Genomic DNA, 19,433 nt, shown 5'->3' with positions numbered 1-19,433 from the left:
AGAAAAATTTAGAGTTATACAAACTCAATCATAATATATAATAATATAAAAGTATATTTAAAAAATGTTTTAAAATATTTTAAAATTAAATTAAATGATTGTGTGTGTGTATATATATATATATCAATTTTATAAATAAATACTTTTATTTAAAAAGGAAATTAATTGGGCCCAAATATTAACTAGAAAAGAAGCCTCACTCTGGTTGAATGCACCTAAAAGTGGTTGGAGCCTAATTCACACTTTGTTTTCTCTTTTTAAAACCCCATTTTCAAAGCTGAAGAAAAACCCTAGTGAAACACTTTGCCCTGAACTTTGAGTAGCGGCTGTTCAGATTCTGCCTATCCCCAGATTTTCTCTTTCAGGCAACCAATACACATTCCGAGATTTCCTACAGTTTTGTTTTCACTTATGGTGCCGATGTTTTTGTATCTTTGACGGATTATGTTTTAATTAACAGTTGAAACGATGTCTTCGGTTGGTGAAGCTGCTTGCTCTTACGCTGCTCTGATTCTCCATGATGATGGCATCCCCATTAACTTATCCTCTATGCATTTTCATTTGTTTGTGATTCCACGATTTATGATTCCAAATTTATTTTTATTTCTAATGGGATTTTTATTATTGATATTGAAATAAATAATTGCTGTTGCTCTGGAAGGTTGGTTTTTGCTAGTTTTCTTTTAACTTTTTCTAATAGGCTGAGAAGATTGCAACTTTAGTTAAAGCTGCAAATGTTTCCGTTGAATCTTACTGGCGGAGTTTGTTCGCTAAGCTTTTCGAGAAGTGCGACATAGAGAATCTTATAACCAATGTGGGTGCCGGTGGTGGCGGTGCTCCGGTTGCTGCTGCTGCACCTGTTGCAGCAGTTGGTGGAGGCAGTGCTGCTGCACCAGCTCCTGCTGAAGAAAAGAAGAAGGTTGGACGATTAATCACAAATGAATAGGCAGATGCATTTCATCATTTGTCATCATTTTTTCTGATATGTGATGTCTTTTTTGTAATTTTGCAGGAAGAGCCAGAGGAGGAGAGCGATGATGATTTGGGATTCGGTTTGTTTGATTAGAAAGATCATTTCAGTTCCTGTTTTAGTTACATTACTGGGTTAATGCATTAAACTTTGACAGTCGTTGTTTTGGGATTTATTTGTATTAGTATTTGTCTGTTTTGATTAATCTTCTTTTGAGAATTGTATGTTTGAATCTTTTTGTGTACATACAAGTCTTCTGGACCAAATTTTGCCATCTTTTACGAGTAATGGATTGATGTTTTGTTCCATTGCAATGTATGATTTGGTGCTTAGTTTGCTGTTTCGATCCAGAGTTGCGAGTATCGAATTGTGCTTTTCATACCCATGCTTAAATGTGATAATATGCATATCCTGCGCAAAAATGCGGACTGTATTTTGGTATTGTTGTTTATTGTTAATCGTTCTTGTTGTTTTGGTAAAATGTTCCAGAGTAATTGTTTGCAATGATGCTTGGTGGGTGTAGAACGTTGAATGGAATTCGACAATCTTTGTCTGTTGCATTTGTACATTTTTCATGTGTTGCAGACTTGTTCCTCTCTCCCCGGGTGCTTCATTTCATCTGCCTCGGGGTTTCTGCCTCATAGCAGAATGTATAAACCAATTACGATTGAGATTATCCGATGAAGCTGTTCATCGGCATCGAGTTGTCGATAGAAACCATGTAAATATTTGGGTATTAGCAATATCTTAGGTAATGAGGGTTTGTAGTAGATAACCTTCCTATGGAGAAATCAAACATGGCTTTAAATAAATTGAACATATTTATGCATAGGCAAATGATGTGTAGAAATGGCAACAACAAAGCTCCATTGCCCACACCAGTTCATCTCCAGCAATAAGGTCATGAGTTTGAAGCACAACTTCCAAAATCTCAACACTATTGAGCTCTAGGTATTCATTATCATCGTCACTATTGTATCTGTGGATTATTGGTGAAAGTGGAGACTGGTCTATTCAAGCAAAGAAAATGTAGATGAGTGGTGACAGACAAGACCTCAACATTCGTTTAGGCCACATGTAGATTACCAAATGGAGTAGACGAAGATCACAATCTCATGCATGTTAGACAGTACAGTTTGCCTATATATTTTGGCATAGTGTCAAAAATAGCCCTCAATGTTTATCAAAATAATCATTTTGGCTCATTTTTTTAGCATTTTGGCCCCAAAGTTGCATTTTAGGACAAAAACTCTCTTTATAGATGAAAATTATTAGTTAACAAACGATTAATATTCCAAAAGATAAGTTTTTTTAACCTAAAATAAAATGTTGAGGGTTAAAATACAAAAAAAAAGACAAAGTGATTATTTTGTCAAATGTTATGACCTTTTTACTCTATATTGAAACATTAGGGATCAAAATCTTGTAAAAAATAAAATAAGGTGTAAAGAATCATTTTGATAAACATTGTAATTCAATTTTGATATTATGTCATATTTTTTTAATTACGTTAGGGATGAACCAAATCCCATATGATTAAGATTGATTGATGGATGAAATTACTCAGTAGGATGGACAAGAAGGCAAAGCGAAGATAAATTATTAAAAAAATATAGAAAATATATAATAATTTAAAAAATTTAAAGGTATCAATCTTGGTCGTTTTCTTGATTAATTCATCTTAGTACGAATTTAATAGAAAATTATTATTTTTTGAATAGTCTAGGATAATATATATTCAATTTTTTTTAACTATTTAATAATATATTCACATTTTATGCACGAATTCCAGTGACCTCGGTGGTAAATGAATTGTAGTTATTTTTTTACATTCTGGGTTCGAGTACTAACAACGTTCAGAAGTATGAGCGTTCAATGTCGAATGATTGAAAATCATCTTTAAATAAATATTACCTTATATTTATCATGAGAAATTAATATATATATATATATATATATATATTATATACAGAAATGACTGTCCAACTCAGTTGGTAGAGCACAAGATTCTTAACCTTGGGGTCGTGGGATCGAGTCCCACGAAAGATATTTCATAATTCGGAGGTCTCTCACGGAAGCTACTCTCAATCTGGCGTCGGGAGCAACCTACTATCCTACCTCCCTTACCCTACCATATATGAAAATAAGGGTTAACTAATTTATATATATAATACACAACTATTTAAACTTAAAAATCGTTGAAGAAAAAATATCACCTTTTTTATGATTGAGATCGCCTGATAAAAGAACAAGTATATAATGAGAATTTGATTCTCAAGTTGCGGGGGAATGTATTAGAGATATTATATCACGTGCTAGAGCAGCAGATCTAGATTTGGCTGTCATTGTATTATTGAAAATAATTTAAGGTTCTGCTTAATCGGTATTTCCTCGAGGGTTATGAAGTTATGTGTAGTGCTGCAAACTGTTTATATTTAGTATTTTTTAAATTGATTTATTTTTTATTTTTAGTTTTTTATATTTATTTTATTTAAAATAATCTAATAATTATTTATATTTTTATGCTTTAATTTTACATATTTTTTTAGTTTTGTTTAAAAGAAAATTAAATGATTTTATGATTTTTTTAAAGAATAATTAATTAGACCTTAGAATTATATCAAAAAAATAATTAAATATTTCTATTTAATCATCATTCATCGTAGACTATAATATCAATATTATAGATCATCACGTCAATGCCATGAATCATCACGTCAATGCCATGAATAATTACATCAACACCGTAAATTGTTACGTTAATATCATAACAATCAAGATCCAAATCAGTTAGTGAAAGGATAAATTAATTCTTTTCCTCAGTTTACAAAAGTAAGTTTGGGTTGAAGTAACTTTTCTTAAAAAATATGAAGAGCTTTATATACCATTAAGTAAAAAAATCAATTAAACATTTTTTGGCAAATCATCATCGGTTATAAACTATCACGTTAACATAAAAATCATCGTATCATCTTCATAATGATCGACATCTGATTTTATTAGGGTAAATTACACAAATGACCTCCTAATTATATGATATTATTTTGTTGAATTCCTGAATATTGAAAGTTACAAAATGGTCCCTTGACTATAGGGAGTTATTTTGTTGAGTCTCTTCATTATTAAAAGTTACAAACGGTCACCCTACTATTCGTTATGTTCTAAACTCATCATTTTCTGTTAAAAAATTAACAGTAGTATGGGTTGGACGTTAACATGTAGATTGAGATATGATAAAATCTCACGACTATCGTATCTTAGTCAACATGTTAATGTCTAACTCAAATGATCGTTAGTTTTTAACGAAAAAAGATGAGTTTAGAATATAATGAATAGTCTTGTGATCATTTTGTAGCTTTTAATAGTCGACGAACTTAATAAGTTAATTCTCTAGTTGAGGGACCATTTTGTAACTTTTAATAATTGAAGACTCAACAAAGTAATATCTTGTAATTAGAGGATCATTAATGTACTTTACCCTTTTGTTAATTACAGAGTCAAATTGTTTTTTTTTAAATTTAGAAGTTATAATAAATTTAGGACCACAATAAATTTTCTAAAAGAATTTGAAGGACTCATACCTTTTTATTATATCTTATTGCATAATCGTAAGTGGATCTAAAAACATAACATCTGCCATAGAGAAGTCTACCCATTCTCTTTCCTATTTTTGTTGTGGTGTTACCTTTGAGTGGACAAATGAAATTTTCCATATTTTCTCCTCAATATCGTTCTCTTTAGCTACAATCCCTTTCCTTTCCCTCCATTCCCCTTCTCTCAATCTCAATTCACAAAGTTAATTGTCTATTCTTTTTATGTCGTTGGTTCCTTAGGAAAAGGGTCTAGTTCCAATCTTCGAAGGATTGAAATTGAAGGTGAGTTCCGGGATTGGTTCCACTTTTCCTCAATACCCTTTCATTGCATTGTCTCCATTATTTGTTTTCTGGCATTGGCTTCCTTAGAATTGTCAAGAAAAAAAAGGGTTAGTTGGAATCGTTAACGTGAATTCGTTCTGTTTGCATTGATCTTTCAAGGGAAAATCTGTATGTTCCTTTATTTTCTGGCATTAGGTTCCCTGGAATTATCAAAAAGAAAAAAGGGTGTTGTTACAATCTTGAATTTGTTCTCTTTGCATTGGATTTTCTAGGAAAAACTATATTTCCCTTCATTTTCTGGTTTTGGGTTCCTTTAAATTTTGAAGGAAAAGGGTTTAGTTGGAATCTCGAGGAGAATTGAAGTGTTTTGCATGAGAATATGTCCATACCAAAGGAGTTAGAGCAAGTGATGAAAACGAGAGGGGGCTCGGTGTTGGGAAAAAAGACAATTCTCAAGAGCGACCATTTCCCTGGATGCCAAAACAAGCGATTATCTCCCCAGATCGATGGTGCCCCCAATTACCGTCAGGTTCTTTACCTTTACTCTTCATTTTTATGTATGTGTGTATGTGTGTATGTATGTACATCTAATTGAATTCTTTCCTTTTCTTTTATCAAAAAAAAAATTCTTGCCTTTTCACCCGGATTTCTTCATTACTCCTTGTAGTTTCTTATCTATATAAATGAGGGGTTGGAAGATATCTTCTCACTGTTTAAAGAGAAAAAATGATTAGGCAATCAAGAATTACATAGGAGTTATGTTTTAAGGTTGTATTGGCCCTCAAGCTGTATTGGTGAATAGGTTCATGTCCTTGCTCCTTTACTGAATTGCTCATGTTGAATATTGCTTAGATTTACAAAATGGGGTACTATTCTGATAGGTGCTATCGAATTTCACTGTTCACAGTTTACTGTGCCCTTAGTTTTTAACTGTTATAGTTTGTATGTCTTTAAAATTTTGGTTATGATGCAGATGATGTTTTGGGTACTTAATTGATTATCCCTTCGAATTGATAACTCTTATTTATGGCATGATCTATTTTGTTAAATTTCATATTATTTTTTGATCCTTTTTCTTTGCCTTATATTTTGATATGCTAATAACAGGCAGAGTCATCGCGTGTTCATGGTGTGGCAATTCCAACCATTGTTGGAATTCATAACGTTCTTAAGCATATTGGTGCCCAAAAGGATGGGAAGCAAGCACATGTTCTTTGGGTTAATCTTCGAGAGGAACCGGTAAAATGATGTCTCATCAATTGATTTCTGTTTTTTAATAAGTGTATGGACAGACTGCTACATTTTGATGACATCTGGGATATTTGCTTGACTACTGAAAACATGGTTACTTAATAATTTCTGAGAATTGGGAGAAAAATAAAAGTTTGATTGACAGAACTACTGATGTACTGAAGGTAAGATGATATGGAAGCATAATAGTCAATCACTTGAAACAAGTAAAAAGCCTAATACGAAAACTAAATGCCCACCAGGTAACCTAAAAGAGTAAAGAAAAAGGAAATGGTGAACAACCGTGACTCAGCTGTACCTGCTTCATCTTGTAAACAATTATCCTCTGATGCATTGTGTTGACACCAGTTGCCATAGACGCTAGGGCAACTAGTAAATTCAAAGGTTGTAAAATGTAACCTAAAAAAATTGCCTTTAATCCATACCAAACAAGGTTTCCTTTTTCATATATTTGATAAATCAACTTGGAACTAAGGCCTCTACTACACCATGCTCCCATCCTCTTAAAAAGGTTTCTTTGCCAATAGAAAAACATGTCTTGTTGCTTATTTTGTATGTTGTTGGTGATGATAAAATTGAAATATAATACATGCATTCATTATTCACTAGAAACCCTATGAACTTGATTGTGGTGCGAATGTGTTTTACATAAACATTTTAAGAGTTTGTGAATTGCCGAATTTGATTATTCTAATATTTATATAATTTTTTTGTGCTTAATAGGTTGTGTATATTAATGGACGTCCCTTTGTTTTACGCGATGTGGAAAGGCCCTTCTCCAACCTTGAATATACAGTATGTTTGCATTGTGAAGAGTTTTTACTTTAGTCGTGTCCAAATTATTAGAGAAACTGTAACTAAAATTACAGTATCTACTCACTACGTACTGTGCATTTGTGTGCGCATACTAAAGGCCTGCTGAAATATACCATTTATGTTTGTTTTATAGGGAATCAACAGAGACAGAGTTGAGCAAATGGAAGCACGATTAAAGGAAGATATTCTGTTGGAAGCTGCTAGGTATTTCCTTTGGTTGCATATTTTGTTTATCATTACTTGTAAATGTTCATTTGCTGTCTTTATGAATGGTTGCCCTACTTTGCATGATAGCAAACTTTATTTGGAAATACGACATTGCAGATATGGAAATAAGATCCTTGTCACCGATGAACTTCCAGATGGTCAGATGGTGGACCAGTGGGAACGAGTATCCTGTGATTCTGTGAAGACACCTCTAGAGGTATAAGCTTTGAAAAATAAGAAAATATGCAGATCTGCCTAAGTTTGAACTACTCTATCAAACTCATTTTTGGGTGTTCTGCTGGTGTAGGTGTATGAAGAATTGCAAGTCGAAGGATACTTGGTTGACTATGAGCGTGTGCCTATAACAGATGAAAAATCACCGAAGGAACTCGATTTTGATATTCTGGTGAGTTCCATGTTATTGGCCTTATTTTGAATAATTAAGTTTTTGTTTTCTTTGAGTCATCCTCCTCCCACTTTGTTATGTCCTACTTTTCTTCATATATAACTTAGGGTAATATGGACATCTCTATTTTATTCAGTTTTGGTCTTGGATAGACTGCTTGGAAATTAGTGGATACTATTGATCTCTTTTTAGCTCAGTGACTTGCATAAAAAGACATATTGAACTCATTCAAAAAGGACATGTACAGCTAAAGAAGTAAGCCTACCAACTTATGTGTTTTTGCATGATGACACGGTGATTCAAAACCTTGTTTTTTAATTTTAAACAAACGATTATCATAGAAGCGCCCATATTTGGTGTTCAGAGTTAGAGATGGAAGCATTGAATGACCATGGCATTATGTGTCTATTTGATAAAATTCTAAAATCATTAGTTTGATGGTTGTAATATCTCAATTATCTGCAAGAAGCCAATCTTGTGGTTTATGATTATTATATATGTAGCATTAACATCCCAAAATTGCACTGTTCTAATAATGTATAACATTCTCTCTTTATTTTTTTCTGTGTCCAGGTTCATAAAATTTCTCAAGCTGACATAAGCACAGATGTTGTTTTTAATTGTCAAATGGGACGGGGAAGAACGACTACTGGCATGGTGATTGCGACTTTGGTTTATCTCAATAGAATTGGAGCATCTGGTATTGTTGTCTCTTTATAATTTTAATGCAACTCAAAAAATTAAATACTCATTTTCCCACTATTTATGATGTTCCTGTTATCAACATAAATTTCATTACACTTTTGGGATATTCAGATCTTTTTATGCTTGAATTTTCTCATTTAGTATCTTTCATTAATAGGCCATTATCTGAATCTAGTCTAACTCTTACTCTTTACACGAATATCTTTACCAATTCACATGGGATTTCTCATCTTTTTGCAACAAATCAAATCTAACCCGAGCGCAAATTGTCCTTGAATGTCTAGAGAGAGAGAAAAAAGCTTTCTTGTATAAAATATTTTTAACTACTTAATTTAGTCAATAATATCATGATTCTTGGAGAGCAATTGTTGAGTCTTCTCTCCTCAGAACATTTTGTGTTAGATTGAATACTTTTTAACAATTTATGACTAGTAGAATTCTCATGCATTGAAGAGGTATAAAAATTGCCAAGGGTGCAGTAAAGATTGGCAATTTATGAACTTGAATGGACTTGTTATATAGCTATGTGTTTTCTTATCATTTTTCTGTTATTTGCCTTGTGGACATTAGATATATCATCTATTATGAAGCAAAACTAGTTTGTTTGATTTCAAGTATGATGGTCTCTGCTCCTGTTTTTAAACTTTTTTGGATTGAAAGGTTACCATTATTAGGAGTTAAGGGTAAGGCGCTGTCCATTGGAGCCATTTAGTAACTATAATAACATTGAGAGAGAAGTTGTCATTGACTACATTGGTATGGATGGTTGACTTCAACTTGAAAAGAAGAAAAACTTTGTGAATTATGAAGCTATCCTCTCCTCTTTGGAAAGGTTTTCATGAATCTATGTTCCTTGATTAAAGAGTCTATAATGAAGCTGCAACAGAGGGGCACAAAATCCTTTCGATTAAATTTGTGGAAAAAAAACATGCCTGATGGTTCTCCAGATTATAGTGAAGTTTCTAGGAACCTCTTCGTTTACATCAAATTTATTACTTGTTTTATTCGTTGAACTGCTTCATGTGTATAATGTGAATCTATAGCTGCTTGCGGTGTAACTTATTCTGATTTCTAATGATTTTATATCTAATGACATAGGCATTACAAGAAGCGATTCAATAGGCAAAGTTTTTGATTCTGGTCCTAATATCACTGACAATCTGCCCAACTCTGAGGATGCAATTCGTAGAGGTGAATATGTAGTCATTAGAAGCCTGATTCGGGTCCTAGAGGTATTAAATACCATTACTTATTCTTGGTTGATTCTTTAATATTCTCTTTTGGTTTTTTTTCTCATCAAATAGTGAAATTCCTTTAGGGTGGTGTGGAAGGGAAAAGACAAGTGGACAAGGTCATCGATAAATGTGCTTCCATGCAGGTATGGCTTTCTATGTGTCCATTCTATTCAGACTTGCTCTAAATTAAAGTCTTCTTTGTAATAAAACTTCTGCTGACCAGACGATTGTCGTAATTCCTTCCTAGTTGATATTTTATGGTCTTTATCTGCAAGGCCTATCAAGTTTTTCCACAGGTGCATACAACTCACTGATGTTTTTCTTTAAATGTTGATACAGAACTTAAGAGAAGCAATTGCCACTTATCGCAATAGTATCCTTCGTCAGCCGGATGAGATGAAGAGGGAAGCAGCGCTTTCATTTTTTGTGGAGTACTTGGAGAGATATTACTTTCTAATATGCTTTGCTGTATATATCCATTCAGAGCGGGCATCTCTCTGTTCTGGTTCCTTTGATCATACAAGTTTTGCTGATTGGATGAAGGCAAGGCCAGAGCTATATAGTATTCTTCGCAGGTATAGATATTGATAGAAGTGTTATATGAAGTTTCCTCTCATAGTTTCAGGAACTTATGATGAAGCATTTCAGATACTGATTTTACATTATGAATATTGAAGTGGTTGCTCGAGTCTAATTGAACTTCAAGACTGAATCTAATTCAGCCATTTGATGTTGAGTTGATATGGATTAGCCAGCAATAAGTTTTTTCACCCAACCCTATTTTTCTCTCATAGTTTCTTTCAGGGAATTGTTTAGTAAAGAATGGAAAGGGCAAATACACTTATAGCATCTCAATGTGATTATAAAATTATGTTGGGCTGCATGGCTAAAGTTCTTTTTCTTACCTTTAGTGGATTCTAAATTTGTTGTCAATTAATTTTTAAAAGAGAACCATGCAGCCATCTTTGACAATGTATTGTTTCAGGTTGCTTCGGAGGGATCCAATGGGTGCACTTGGATATGCAAATCTGAAGCCATCTTTGACAAAGAGTGCGGAATCTGCTGATCATCGCCCTCATGAAGTGGGTGCAGTTGCAGCTGTGAGGAAAGGAGAGGTTCTTGGGAGCCAGACTATCCTTAAAAGTGACCACTGTCCTGGTTGTCAAAGTGTAAGCTTACCAGAGAGAGTAGAGGGTGCTCCTAACTTCAGAGAGGTTCCTGGGTTTCCTGTTTATGGAGTTGCAAATCCAACTATTGATGGAATTCGATCTGTCCTTCAAAGGATTGGTAGCTCCAAAGGTGGTCGTCCAGCTTTTTGGCACAATATGCGGGAAGAACCTGTCGTTTACATTAATGGAAAGCCATTTGTTCTCCGTGAGGTTGAAAGGCCCTATAAAAACATGTTGGAGTACACGGTAAATTATTTTTATTTGTTACATAATAAAATTTTGTTAAGGATCCGTGTGGTAGAGCTTTGGGCACAGAAGGAGCTCTACAGATGTTTCAGATCATTGTATGACTTTTACTTAAAGTAGCATAGCTACTTATTCTTTTCTCATTTTCATCATATTTATGTGTTTAAATGAATGTAGTCAATTTTTGTGGTAAATAATTTACATATCTATGCTTAACATGGCACCGTTACTTGTTTATTTGCTGTGTGCTATTTTTTTGAATCCCTCTGCTCCATCTGATTTGGTAGCAAAGGGCCAATTGGCACTGGAGTCTAAGTTGGTTTCTGCATTCAGGGGATTGATCGTGAGAGAGTAGAGAGAATGGAAGCTCGGTTGAAGGAAGATATCCTGAGAGAAGCTGAACATTATGAGGGTGCCATAATGGTCATTCATGAAACAGAGGATGGTCAAATATTTGATGCTTGGGAACATGTCAACTCCAATTCTGTACAAACTCCTCTAGAGGTTTATAAAAGCTTAGAGGAGGATGGTTTTCCCATTAAATATGCTCGTGTGCCCATTACGGATGGAAAAGCTCCTAAAAGTTCTGACTTTGATAGACTGGCTGCAAACATTGCTTCTGCTTCAAAGAATACTGCTTTTGTATTCAATTGCCAGGTATTTCATTTTGAAAATGTCTTCGAATGCTATATGAATTTGAATATGCTTGTTAAGTTTTTCTTTTTGCTCTTTTTCATGCTCTCACCTAAATGTGATTGTTCCCTTTATTTTCATAGATGGGAAGAGGGAGGACAACAACCGGTACTGTAATAGCTTGCCTTGTGAAGCTTCGTATTGATTATGGGAGACCAATTAAAGTTCTGCATGATGAGGTTAACCATGAACAAGCAGATGGGAGCTCCTCTAGTGGTGAAGAAAGTGGAAGTGATGCAACTAGATTGACCTCTGCTGCTGTTAAAGTTAGAACTAAAAATGAGCAAGGTCGTGCATTTGGCATTGATGATATCCTACTTTTGTGGAAGATAACAAGATTATTTGATAATGGGGTGGAGTGCCGTGAGGTCTTAGATGCTATTATTGATAGATGTTCGGCACTACAGAACATACGACAAGCAGTTCTGCACTACAGGAAGGTGTTCAACCAACATATTGAGCCAAGGGTGAGGAGAGTAGCTCTGAACCGTGGAGCTGAGTACTTGGAGCGGTACTTTCGTTTAATTGCTTTTGCTGCATATCTTGGAAGTGAAGCATTTGATAGGTTCTGTGGACAAGGAGAATGTATGATGACATTTAAGAGTTGGTTGCATCAGAGACCAGAGGTTCAAGCAATGAAATGGAGTATAAGATTAAGGCCTGGGCGATTTTTCACTGTTCCTGTAATCTTCCTCTCTCTCTCTAGAATCAAGTGAAAAGCTTAATCTACACAATTTCCCTAATATTACCACATTTTGATATTTTTATCCCTTGTTTTGAATATGCTTGTTTAACTTATTTTGGTTTTTAAATGGAGGAGGAGTTAAGAGCACCGCATGAATCGCAACATGGAGATGCTGTTATGGAAGCCATTGTAAAGACACGGAATGGTTCTGTTTTGGGGAAAGGCTCTATACTTAAAATGTACTTCTTTCCTGGTCAGAGAACTTCCAGCCACATCCAAATTCATGGTGCACCACATGTTTTTAAGGTATGCTCAAACGAAAAATAACGATCTTCAGATTGGTATACCATAAGGCCATTTAATTGTTTAGGTCCCTCTGGCATAGGTATACATTTATCATTCCCCTATTTGTTTTAAAATTTATTTTTTAATCATTGTTCATATGACGGGAATATTTTTTGTTAAATCTATCTTTTACATTACAGTAAACATGTGTGTATATTCCCTTTTTCAAGAATCCATTCCACTCTCCCCATGTTAGTATAGTTCAGTGCCTCTCATCCTATCTTGAATTATAGGTGTCAAACTTATACAATTAGCATGCATTGTCTTGGTCCTAAGTTTTATAATGATTAAACATTTGCAAACCCTTATATTAATTCATTTGAACCTGTATATTCAGGTGGATGGATACCCTGTTTATAGCATGGCAACACCGACAATTATTGGTGCCAAAGAGATGCTTACATATCTAGGTGCCAAGTCCATTGCAGGAGTTGATGGTAAGAAAGTGGTGGTAACTGATCTTAGAGAAGAGGCAGTTGTGTACATTAATGGCACGCCATTTGTACTGAGGGAGTTAAATAAGCCTGTCAATACCCTTAAGCACGTTGGAATTACCGGGCCAGTGGTATGTCGTCTTAACTTTTGGTTTACGTTTTGTGGAAAGTTATTTAGTACCATTACTTCAGATGATTTCATAAATTGTGAAAAATGATGCAGGTGAAACACATGGAGGCACGACTAAAGGAAGATATATTGTCCGAGGTTAGACAATCTGGTGGTCGAATGCTTTTACATCGTGAAGAATTTAGTCCATTGACAAATCAGTCCAGTGTTGTAGGATACTGGGAAAACATCTTTGCTGATGATGTGAAGACAGCTGCTGAAGTATATGCTGCTCTAAAAGATGAGGGCTATAATATAGAATATAGGAGGATTCCATTAACTAGAGAGAGGGAGGCTTTAGCTTCTGATGTGGATGAAATCCAGAACTGTCTAGATGTGTAAGTGCACGTGTCTCCAGCTAGTGCTTCGTTCATCAGTCTATTGAAGTTATTCCTGCAAAGTTTTTGTTGTATCTGATTCTGCCAGCATTAAATCATTTTGTATCACAGTTATTCCTTTTTCGCTCAAAGGAACTTTGATTGTGGATGTGTTCTAAAGTTCCTTAAATTAAAGCATTTTGTTGAAGCTGTAATTATGTCTTCTACAGCTCCTCAGATTGTTACCTTTATGTATCACACACTGGATTCGGCGGAGTTGCATATGCAATGGCAATCATTTGCTGCAGACTGGATGCAGTGGTGAATGTCAGTACATCCACTGCACAATCATTGGGTGATGCACATCGACATTCTACAGCTGAAGACAACATGTCATCCTGGACTTCTGATGAAGAAGCACGAAGGATGGGTGATTATCATGATATACTAAGCCTTACAAGAGTTCTCATGCATGGTCCCAAAAGCAAAGCAGATGTTGATATCATTATCGAAAGGTCCGTCTCATTTTCCCCCTTTTCCGCCTTTGTTTAGATATTAAAGAATCAAAATGAAGATCATCTTCTCACCCTTTTTCTTTTTCTTCTTCTCCCTGGAATCAGTTGAACACGCCCTTTCTTTTGCTTCTTTAATTTTCTTTTTTATTTCAAGGCTTTTATTTTGTTTCATATTTTGGGTGATCATTTTTTTCCCTGCCCCTAGTCATTTAACATCCTTACTTATCGGCTTTTTTAACCCTTTAATGGTGATGAGTTTCTTCTGTTCTTTTGTGAAGGTGTGCTGGTGCAGGGCATTTACGAGATGATATCCTTCATTACAGTAAGGCACTTGAGGAGGTCCGTAATGATGATGATGAGCATCGAGCATGCATCATGGATATGGGCATTAAGGCTATGAGGTTAGTTCTTCTTGTATAGTTCCACAGCAAAAATTTGATTTAACTGACTTCATCAAGTAGCTTGCCCGTTAGTGTTTTTGTTTCGATTGATGGGTTCAACTAAAACCAACTTGAAGGCCATGGTCCTGGTTTTAGTCGAGTTTCTCGAATGCTGTTAGGTTGTTGCTGCTAAGATTTGAAACATAATAGGGTTTGCTTTTCGTGTTTAGTAAACTTGTCTGTTTATATTTGCAGGCGTTACTTTTTCCTCATCACGTTCCGGTCGTACCTATACAGCACATCTCCAACTGTGATGAAATTCACAACTTGGATGAATGCAAGGCCAGAATTACGACATCTCTGTAATAATCTTAGAATCGACAAGTAGATTCGACAGATTATAATGATCCTCAACATTCAAATGTATGTTTGTACGCATGTGTATGTATGTATGATGTATAGGTTTCAACGCCGGTCATAGCCTTTCCCTTTATGATTGATTGCTATAACACACAAAGAGGGTTGTTATAGTTTTATCTTGAGCTTTCATCACTCGGCCGGTGATGTTTAGAAGCCTTTTTGCCGGAGCTTAGCCGACGTAAAAGTTCACAGGGTCATATAAGTTTACAAATTAAGTAGTAAACTGACCCAAATGTATTGTATTCGGTTAGAAATTCAGACTGCAAGAGTCTTGTTCTTGTTTTTATTTTTCCAGTTATAGAATTGTACTCGTATTTCCTTTCAGCTTTGTAATATTGCACAAATTTTGTCCTGGCCTAAAGCCTAAACCTGAGCCCAAGTTTTAAACTCAGCTTAGTCTTCACCTGATTAGCCTAAACTTAACTGAAATAAATCTGGTAGTCCATCTATAGGGTGTTCAACTGTTCATTTGGTTAATTTGATTTGCGGTCGAATTAAATTACTCCAAAATTGAATTAATTGATTTTTTTTAAACGTTAGACGAATAAGTTTTTCTTAAATGTTTTATTCAAATTGAATAAAGTTTGGTTAATTCAATTGGTTTTTGAATTCATTTAAACTTGTTTAGATTAATTTTTGTTTAACATGGATATTTTTTTATTTAGGTTAAAAAATAGTTCGATCTTGATTTCTAATGGATCTGATATGATTAAAACATTATTCGATCTTGATTTTTAATTGGTTTGGACGTACTATTATATATAATATTTAATATTTTTAATTACTTCGATTAATTCAATTAAAATCAACTAATAATGCTCCTATTTTTATATATCCCAATCTAGTCAACCTAAAATGTTTCGACCGATCCTATTCTCAACTTCCACCACAATTACTGTGCATCAAACCTCCAGTATCTCTGAATTCTGGGGCAACCTACCCACCAAAAACTTCATTTTAAATGGAGGAGGGGGCAGATTAAGGGTTAGCAATAGATTGGAATACTTATGGAAAAAGTGCTGTTGCCACGGAATATTTAATGGAGTATCTTTTTCCACCACAATTACTGTGCATCAAACCTCCAGTATCTCATGGAAGACACGTGTAGGTTGAAATACCGACTGTTTTGTCCGAAGCTGAACAAAATCCCACATCGAGGAGGCATCAGGCCACGACCTTACTTGAACGGGATCTGTTCTATAGGCTCGTACCTCTGTATCCTTGAGTTCTAAGGAGACAGGTTTCCGAGTCTGGTTGATGAACCGTGGCTGTGCGATTAGAGCGTGATTAATGGTCTGGTGGCTCAGTGTTGTCTCACCTTAACCGCGGAGGATCGTTCGCAGCTTGCCTTGTCTTGCTGGGGTGGTCGCGCAGCTGTCTGACAGACTCCCCCACCTTGTCCTTTTTTTTTCATTTTTTCACTCCAAATTTTTTAAAATTATAAGTTAATATATATTTTACATATTTTATTTATATTTTCAATTAATAATATATTTTTATCTCTTATAATTTTATAAGTTTATCTTTTTTAAAATTTTATAAATCTACTCATCCTAAAATAATATCCTGCGTCCATCAATATTTTTTAACATCGCTAAAAAGATAAGAAAGTTAAAACCATCATTCATTTTGTTTAAACTGGTAGCTGACGCCTCACTGCTTGCAAAGATGGTTACTGTCCGTTAGTCTACTATCGGATTATGACACATTAAAGTCAAAATACAATTAAAAAAAATATATTTTTCAAACTTTTGTTTATATTTATATTAAAGTATATGTATTTATTTTTATTATTTAATTAGTATGTGAATTATTTCTAGATTTAACATAATATTAATGTTTAATTTTGGTTTCATGATCTCAACTTAAAAATGTAAATAATAATAATAATCCAAATAACTATGCCATGCCCACCAAATCAACCCGTTTGGCAGTTAGTATTCTAATAATTCGGGAATGGTTGTGGAAGCTGCCATATCTCAATGCCAATGCTTTCACATGCATTGATATCAGATTCGATCTAATGCGGATGAACAAGTTTGAATATTTTTATATAATTATTTTATTTATTTAAATTTATGTAATTATAATATACATAGATTTGAATATTTTAATTATTTCATAAAATAAAGAAAGAAAATCATCGAAGGATGTGAGGGAAATGATGTATAAATCTCGACACTCGAGCAAATGCGGATCCACTCAACCCCTAAAAATCAAGTGCATATAAATTAAGTTTTGGAAAACTTTATTAAGACAGATTTGTTTTCCTTCCCAGTCATCAACATGTCTAAAGCCCGTCAATTCCTACACAGATTTGTCGGTGTTTCATCCTTAAAAAACAATGGCGACGGTGCCATTGGAGCCTATATATATATTATATATTCTCCATCTTCTTTAACACTTTTCACCATATATTTTTTCATTTTTTTCTTAGTAGAATAGCCATCCCCCGCCCTTCTATGGTCAGAAGGCTACCGACCACCAACCTCCGCCTCTTCAGCCGACGTCTTAACACCGTCTCCTCCTCCTCCTCCTCCATTGCCGCCGGTTCGCGTCTCTCAAAACCCGAACCGGCCGCGCCGACGATCGTCGACCTCGATGATCCCCGAAAGCTTTTCTCATCCGTTTCGACGTCGAAGTTTCTGCGTTCCTTGGTCAACCTAGGGTTGGTCGCGAACGAGACGTTTGTTGATTTCGGGATGTGGGTTATGAATTCCAGGCTCGTGGAAACAACTTTGGTACGTGATGTTATATTGAAGACCGTGAAACATACGATGTTCGAGCATTTTTGTGCCGGCGAGACGACCGAGGAAGCCGGCCAGTGCGCAAGGAAGATACACGAAGCCGGTTTGCGAGGGATGCTCGCTTACGCCGTCGAGCATACGAGCGATAACAACACCTGCGATCGGAATTTGGAAGGCTTTATTCGCAGCGTCGACTTCTCCAAGTCCCTTCCACCTTCTTCTGTAAGTTTTTCTTATCTTTTGCCTTAACAATGAAATCTTAGAGTCAAACTTTAATGGAGTTTTTAGCTATTCAAATGGAGTTATTAGGGTCAAGCTTTAATGGAGTTTCTTAAAAAGGAAAATTAGCTCTTTAATTAGTTGCTTAAAAGACAATAAAGTTATAAATTAATCCAATAAAACTTATAAATTGGCCCTCATATTTATGAATTTATAGTAAAATTCGATTTGAAAAAATTAAAATTTTCAACTCAATTTAAAAATTTCAAATAAAGTTCAAGTTATAATATATGATTTGAGTAACTCAAAATATTTAATAATTAGTATCATAATATTATAAATATTTATAATTAAACTTAAATAAAAACTTAGACAGTTTATCGATTAATTCGAATTTTTTTGACTAAAAATAATTACATACTCACCCTTATTCACTCTACAGGTAAGCTTTGTGATTGCAAAAATAACAGCAATATGTCCCATAATCCTTCTAAGAAGAGTCAGTGACTTACTCCGATGGCAATACAAAGACCCATCGTTCATTCTCCCATGGAAGCTCAACACTCTTCCAATTTTCACCACCACAACCCCTCTTTACTACACACTAAAAAAACCCCAACCATTAACACCCCAAGAAGAACACGACCTCGATTGGCCCACAAGAGGCTCCAAGTTCTCTGCCAGAAATGCGTCGATCTCAACATTCCGTTAACGATCGATGCCGAGGACACATCGTTGCAACCCGCCATCGATTACTTCACCTACTCCTCGGCAATTATGTACAACAAAGATGGTAACGCCATCGTCTACGGCACGATCCAAGCTTACTTGAAAGATGCGAAGGAGAGGCTGTTTACTGCGTCTAAAACGGCCGATAAACTCGGCATCCCGATGGGGTTTAAGCTGGTGAGGGGTGCTTATATGTCGAGCGAGACGAGAGTGGCTTCGAGATTCGGCTTTGACTCGCCGATTCACGACAGCATCGACAAGACTCATTCGTGTTACGACGAATGCGCCTCGTTCATGCTGGAGAGGATCGCGAACGGCAACGATGCGGTCGTGCTTGCAACTCATAATCTTCAGTCGGGGAAACTTGCCGCATTGAAAGCACGGAATATGGGGATTCGAAAGGGGAATCCCAAGCTGGAATTTGCTCAGTTGTATGGATGTCAGAAGCTTTATCGTTTGGTCTGAGAAATGCAGGGTTTCAAGTGAGCAAATATTTACCCTATGGACAAGTGGATATGGTGATGCCGTATCTTTTGAGGAGAGCCGAAGAGAATAGAGGATTGCTATCTACTTCAAGTATCGATAGAGTTCTCATGTGGTAATCTATTCCTTTTAGGGTTTCTTACGATATCCCATGTATTCGTTTTACCATTCATGTTCGAGATTCTTAATTATGTTCTGATGCATGTTTTACCATTCATGGTTATGTTTAGACGTATGTTTTACCATTCATGGTTATGTTTTGACGTATGTTTTACTGTTCATGTTAGAGATTTGTGGTTATGTTTTATTGTTCATGTTGGAGATTTGTGATTATATTTTGATGGGTTTGATTTTGTATTGCATGAAAGAGTTGAAGAGAAGGGTAAAGAGCCTGCAATTTGGAAGGGCAGAGAAGGT

At 35.2% G+C, this 19,433-nt stretch overlaps 2 protein-coding genes, 1 non-coding gene and 1 pseudogene across 3 annotated transcripts; all 4 read left to right on the top strand.

Moving 5' to 3' along the window:
• Positions 1–273: 273 nt before the first annotated feature.
• LOC120188645 (60S acidic ribosomal protein P1-like) lies at positions 274–1,245 on the top strand. Its single transcript, XM_039192057.1, has 4 exons — positions 274–365; positions 461–567; positions 701–919; positions 1,013–1,245. Exons 2-4 carry the CDS (start codon positions 469–471, stop codon positions 1,064–1,066), a joined length of 372 nt encoding a protein of 123 aa, XP_039047988.1. The 5' UTR covers positions 274–365; positions 461–468; the 3' UTR covers positions 1,067–1,245.
• Positions 1,246–4,621: 3,376 nt separating this feature from the next.
• LOC120188801 (paladin-like) lies at positions 4,622–15,162 on the top strand. The gene is made up of 20 exons (XM_039192194.1): positions 4,622–4,845; positions 5,118–5,374; positions 5,953–6,084; positions 6,820–6,891; positions 7,046–7,116; positions 7,237–7,336; positions 7,427–7,525; positions 8,099–8,225; positions 9,329–9,462; positions 9,549–9,608; positions 9,805–10,040; positions 10,451–10,880; positions 11,214–11,537; positions 11,657–12,256; positions 12,391–12,564; positions 12,941–13,168; positions 13,261–13,544; positions 13,754–14,038; positions 14,317–14,439; positions 14,674–15,162. The coding sequence occupies exons 2-20, from the start codon at positions 5,225–5,227 to the stop codon at positions 14,804–14,806; spliced, it is 3,762 nt and encodes a 1,253-aa protein (XP_039048125.1). The 5' UTR covers positions 4,622–4,845; positions 5,118–5,224; the 3' UTR covers positions 14,807–15,162.
• Positions 15,163–16,009: 847 nt separating this feature from the next.
• LOC120189188 lies at positions 16,010–16,226 on the top strand. Its single transcript, XR_005522487.1, has one exon. It is a non-coding gene; the product is annotated as a small nucleolar RNA U3 (small nucleolar RNA).
• Positions 16,227–17,300: 1,074 nt separating this feature from the next.
• Positions 17,301–19,135, top strand: LOC120188540 (annotated as a pseudogene).
• The last annotated feature ends 298 nt before the right edge of the window (positions 19,136–19,433 follow it).

The sequence above is a fragment of the Hibiscus syriacus genome, unplaced genomic scaffold (assembly GCF_006381635.1).
Source record: "Hibiscus syriacus cultivar Baekdansim isolate YM2019G1 unplaced genomic scaffold, ASM638163v2 tig00116951_pilon, whole genome shotgun sequence".
NCBI classification, from domain to species: Eukaryota; Viridiplantae; Streptophyta; class Magnoliopsida; order Malvales; family Malvaceae; genus Hibiscus; species Hibiscus syriacus.
Note: the sequence above shows the minus strand (reverse complement) of the source record. Positions and strands in the feature narration are given on the sequence as shown.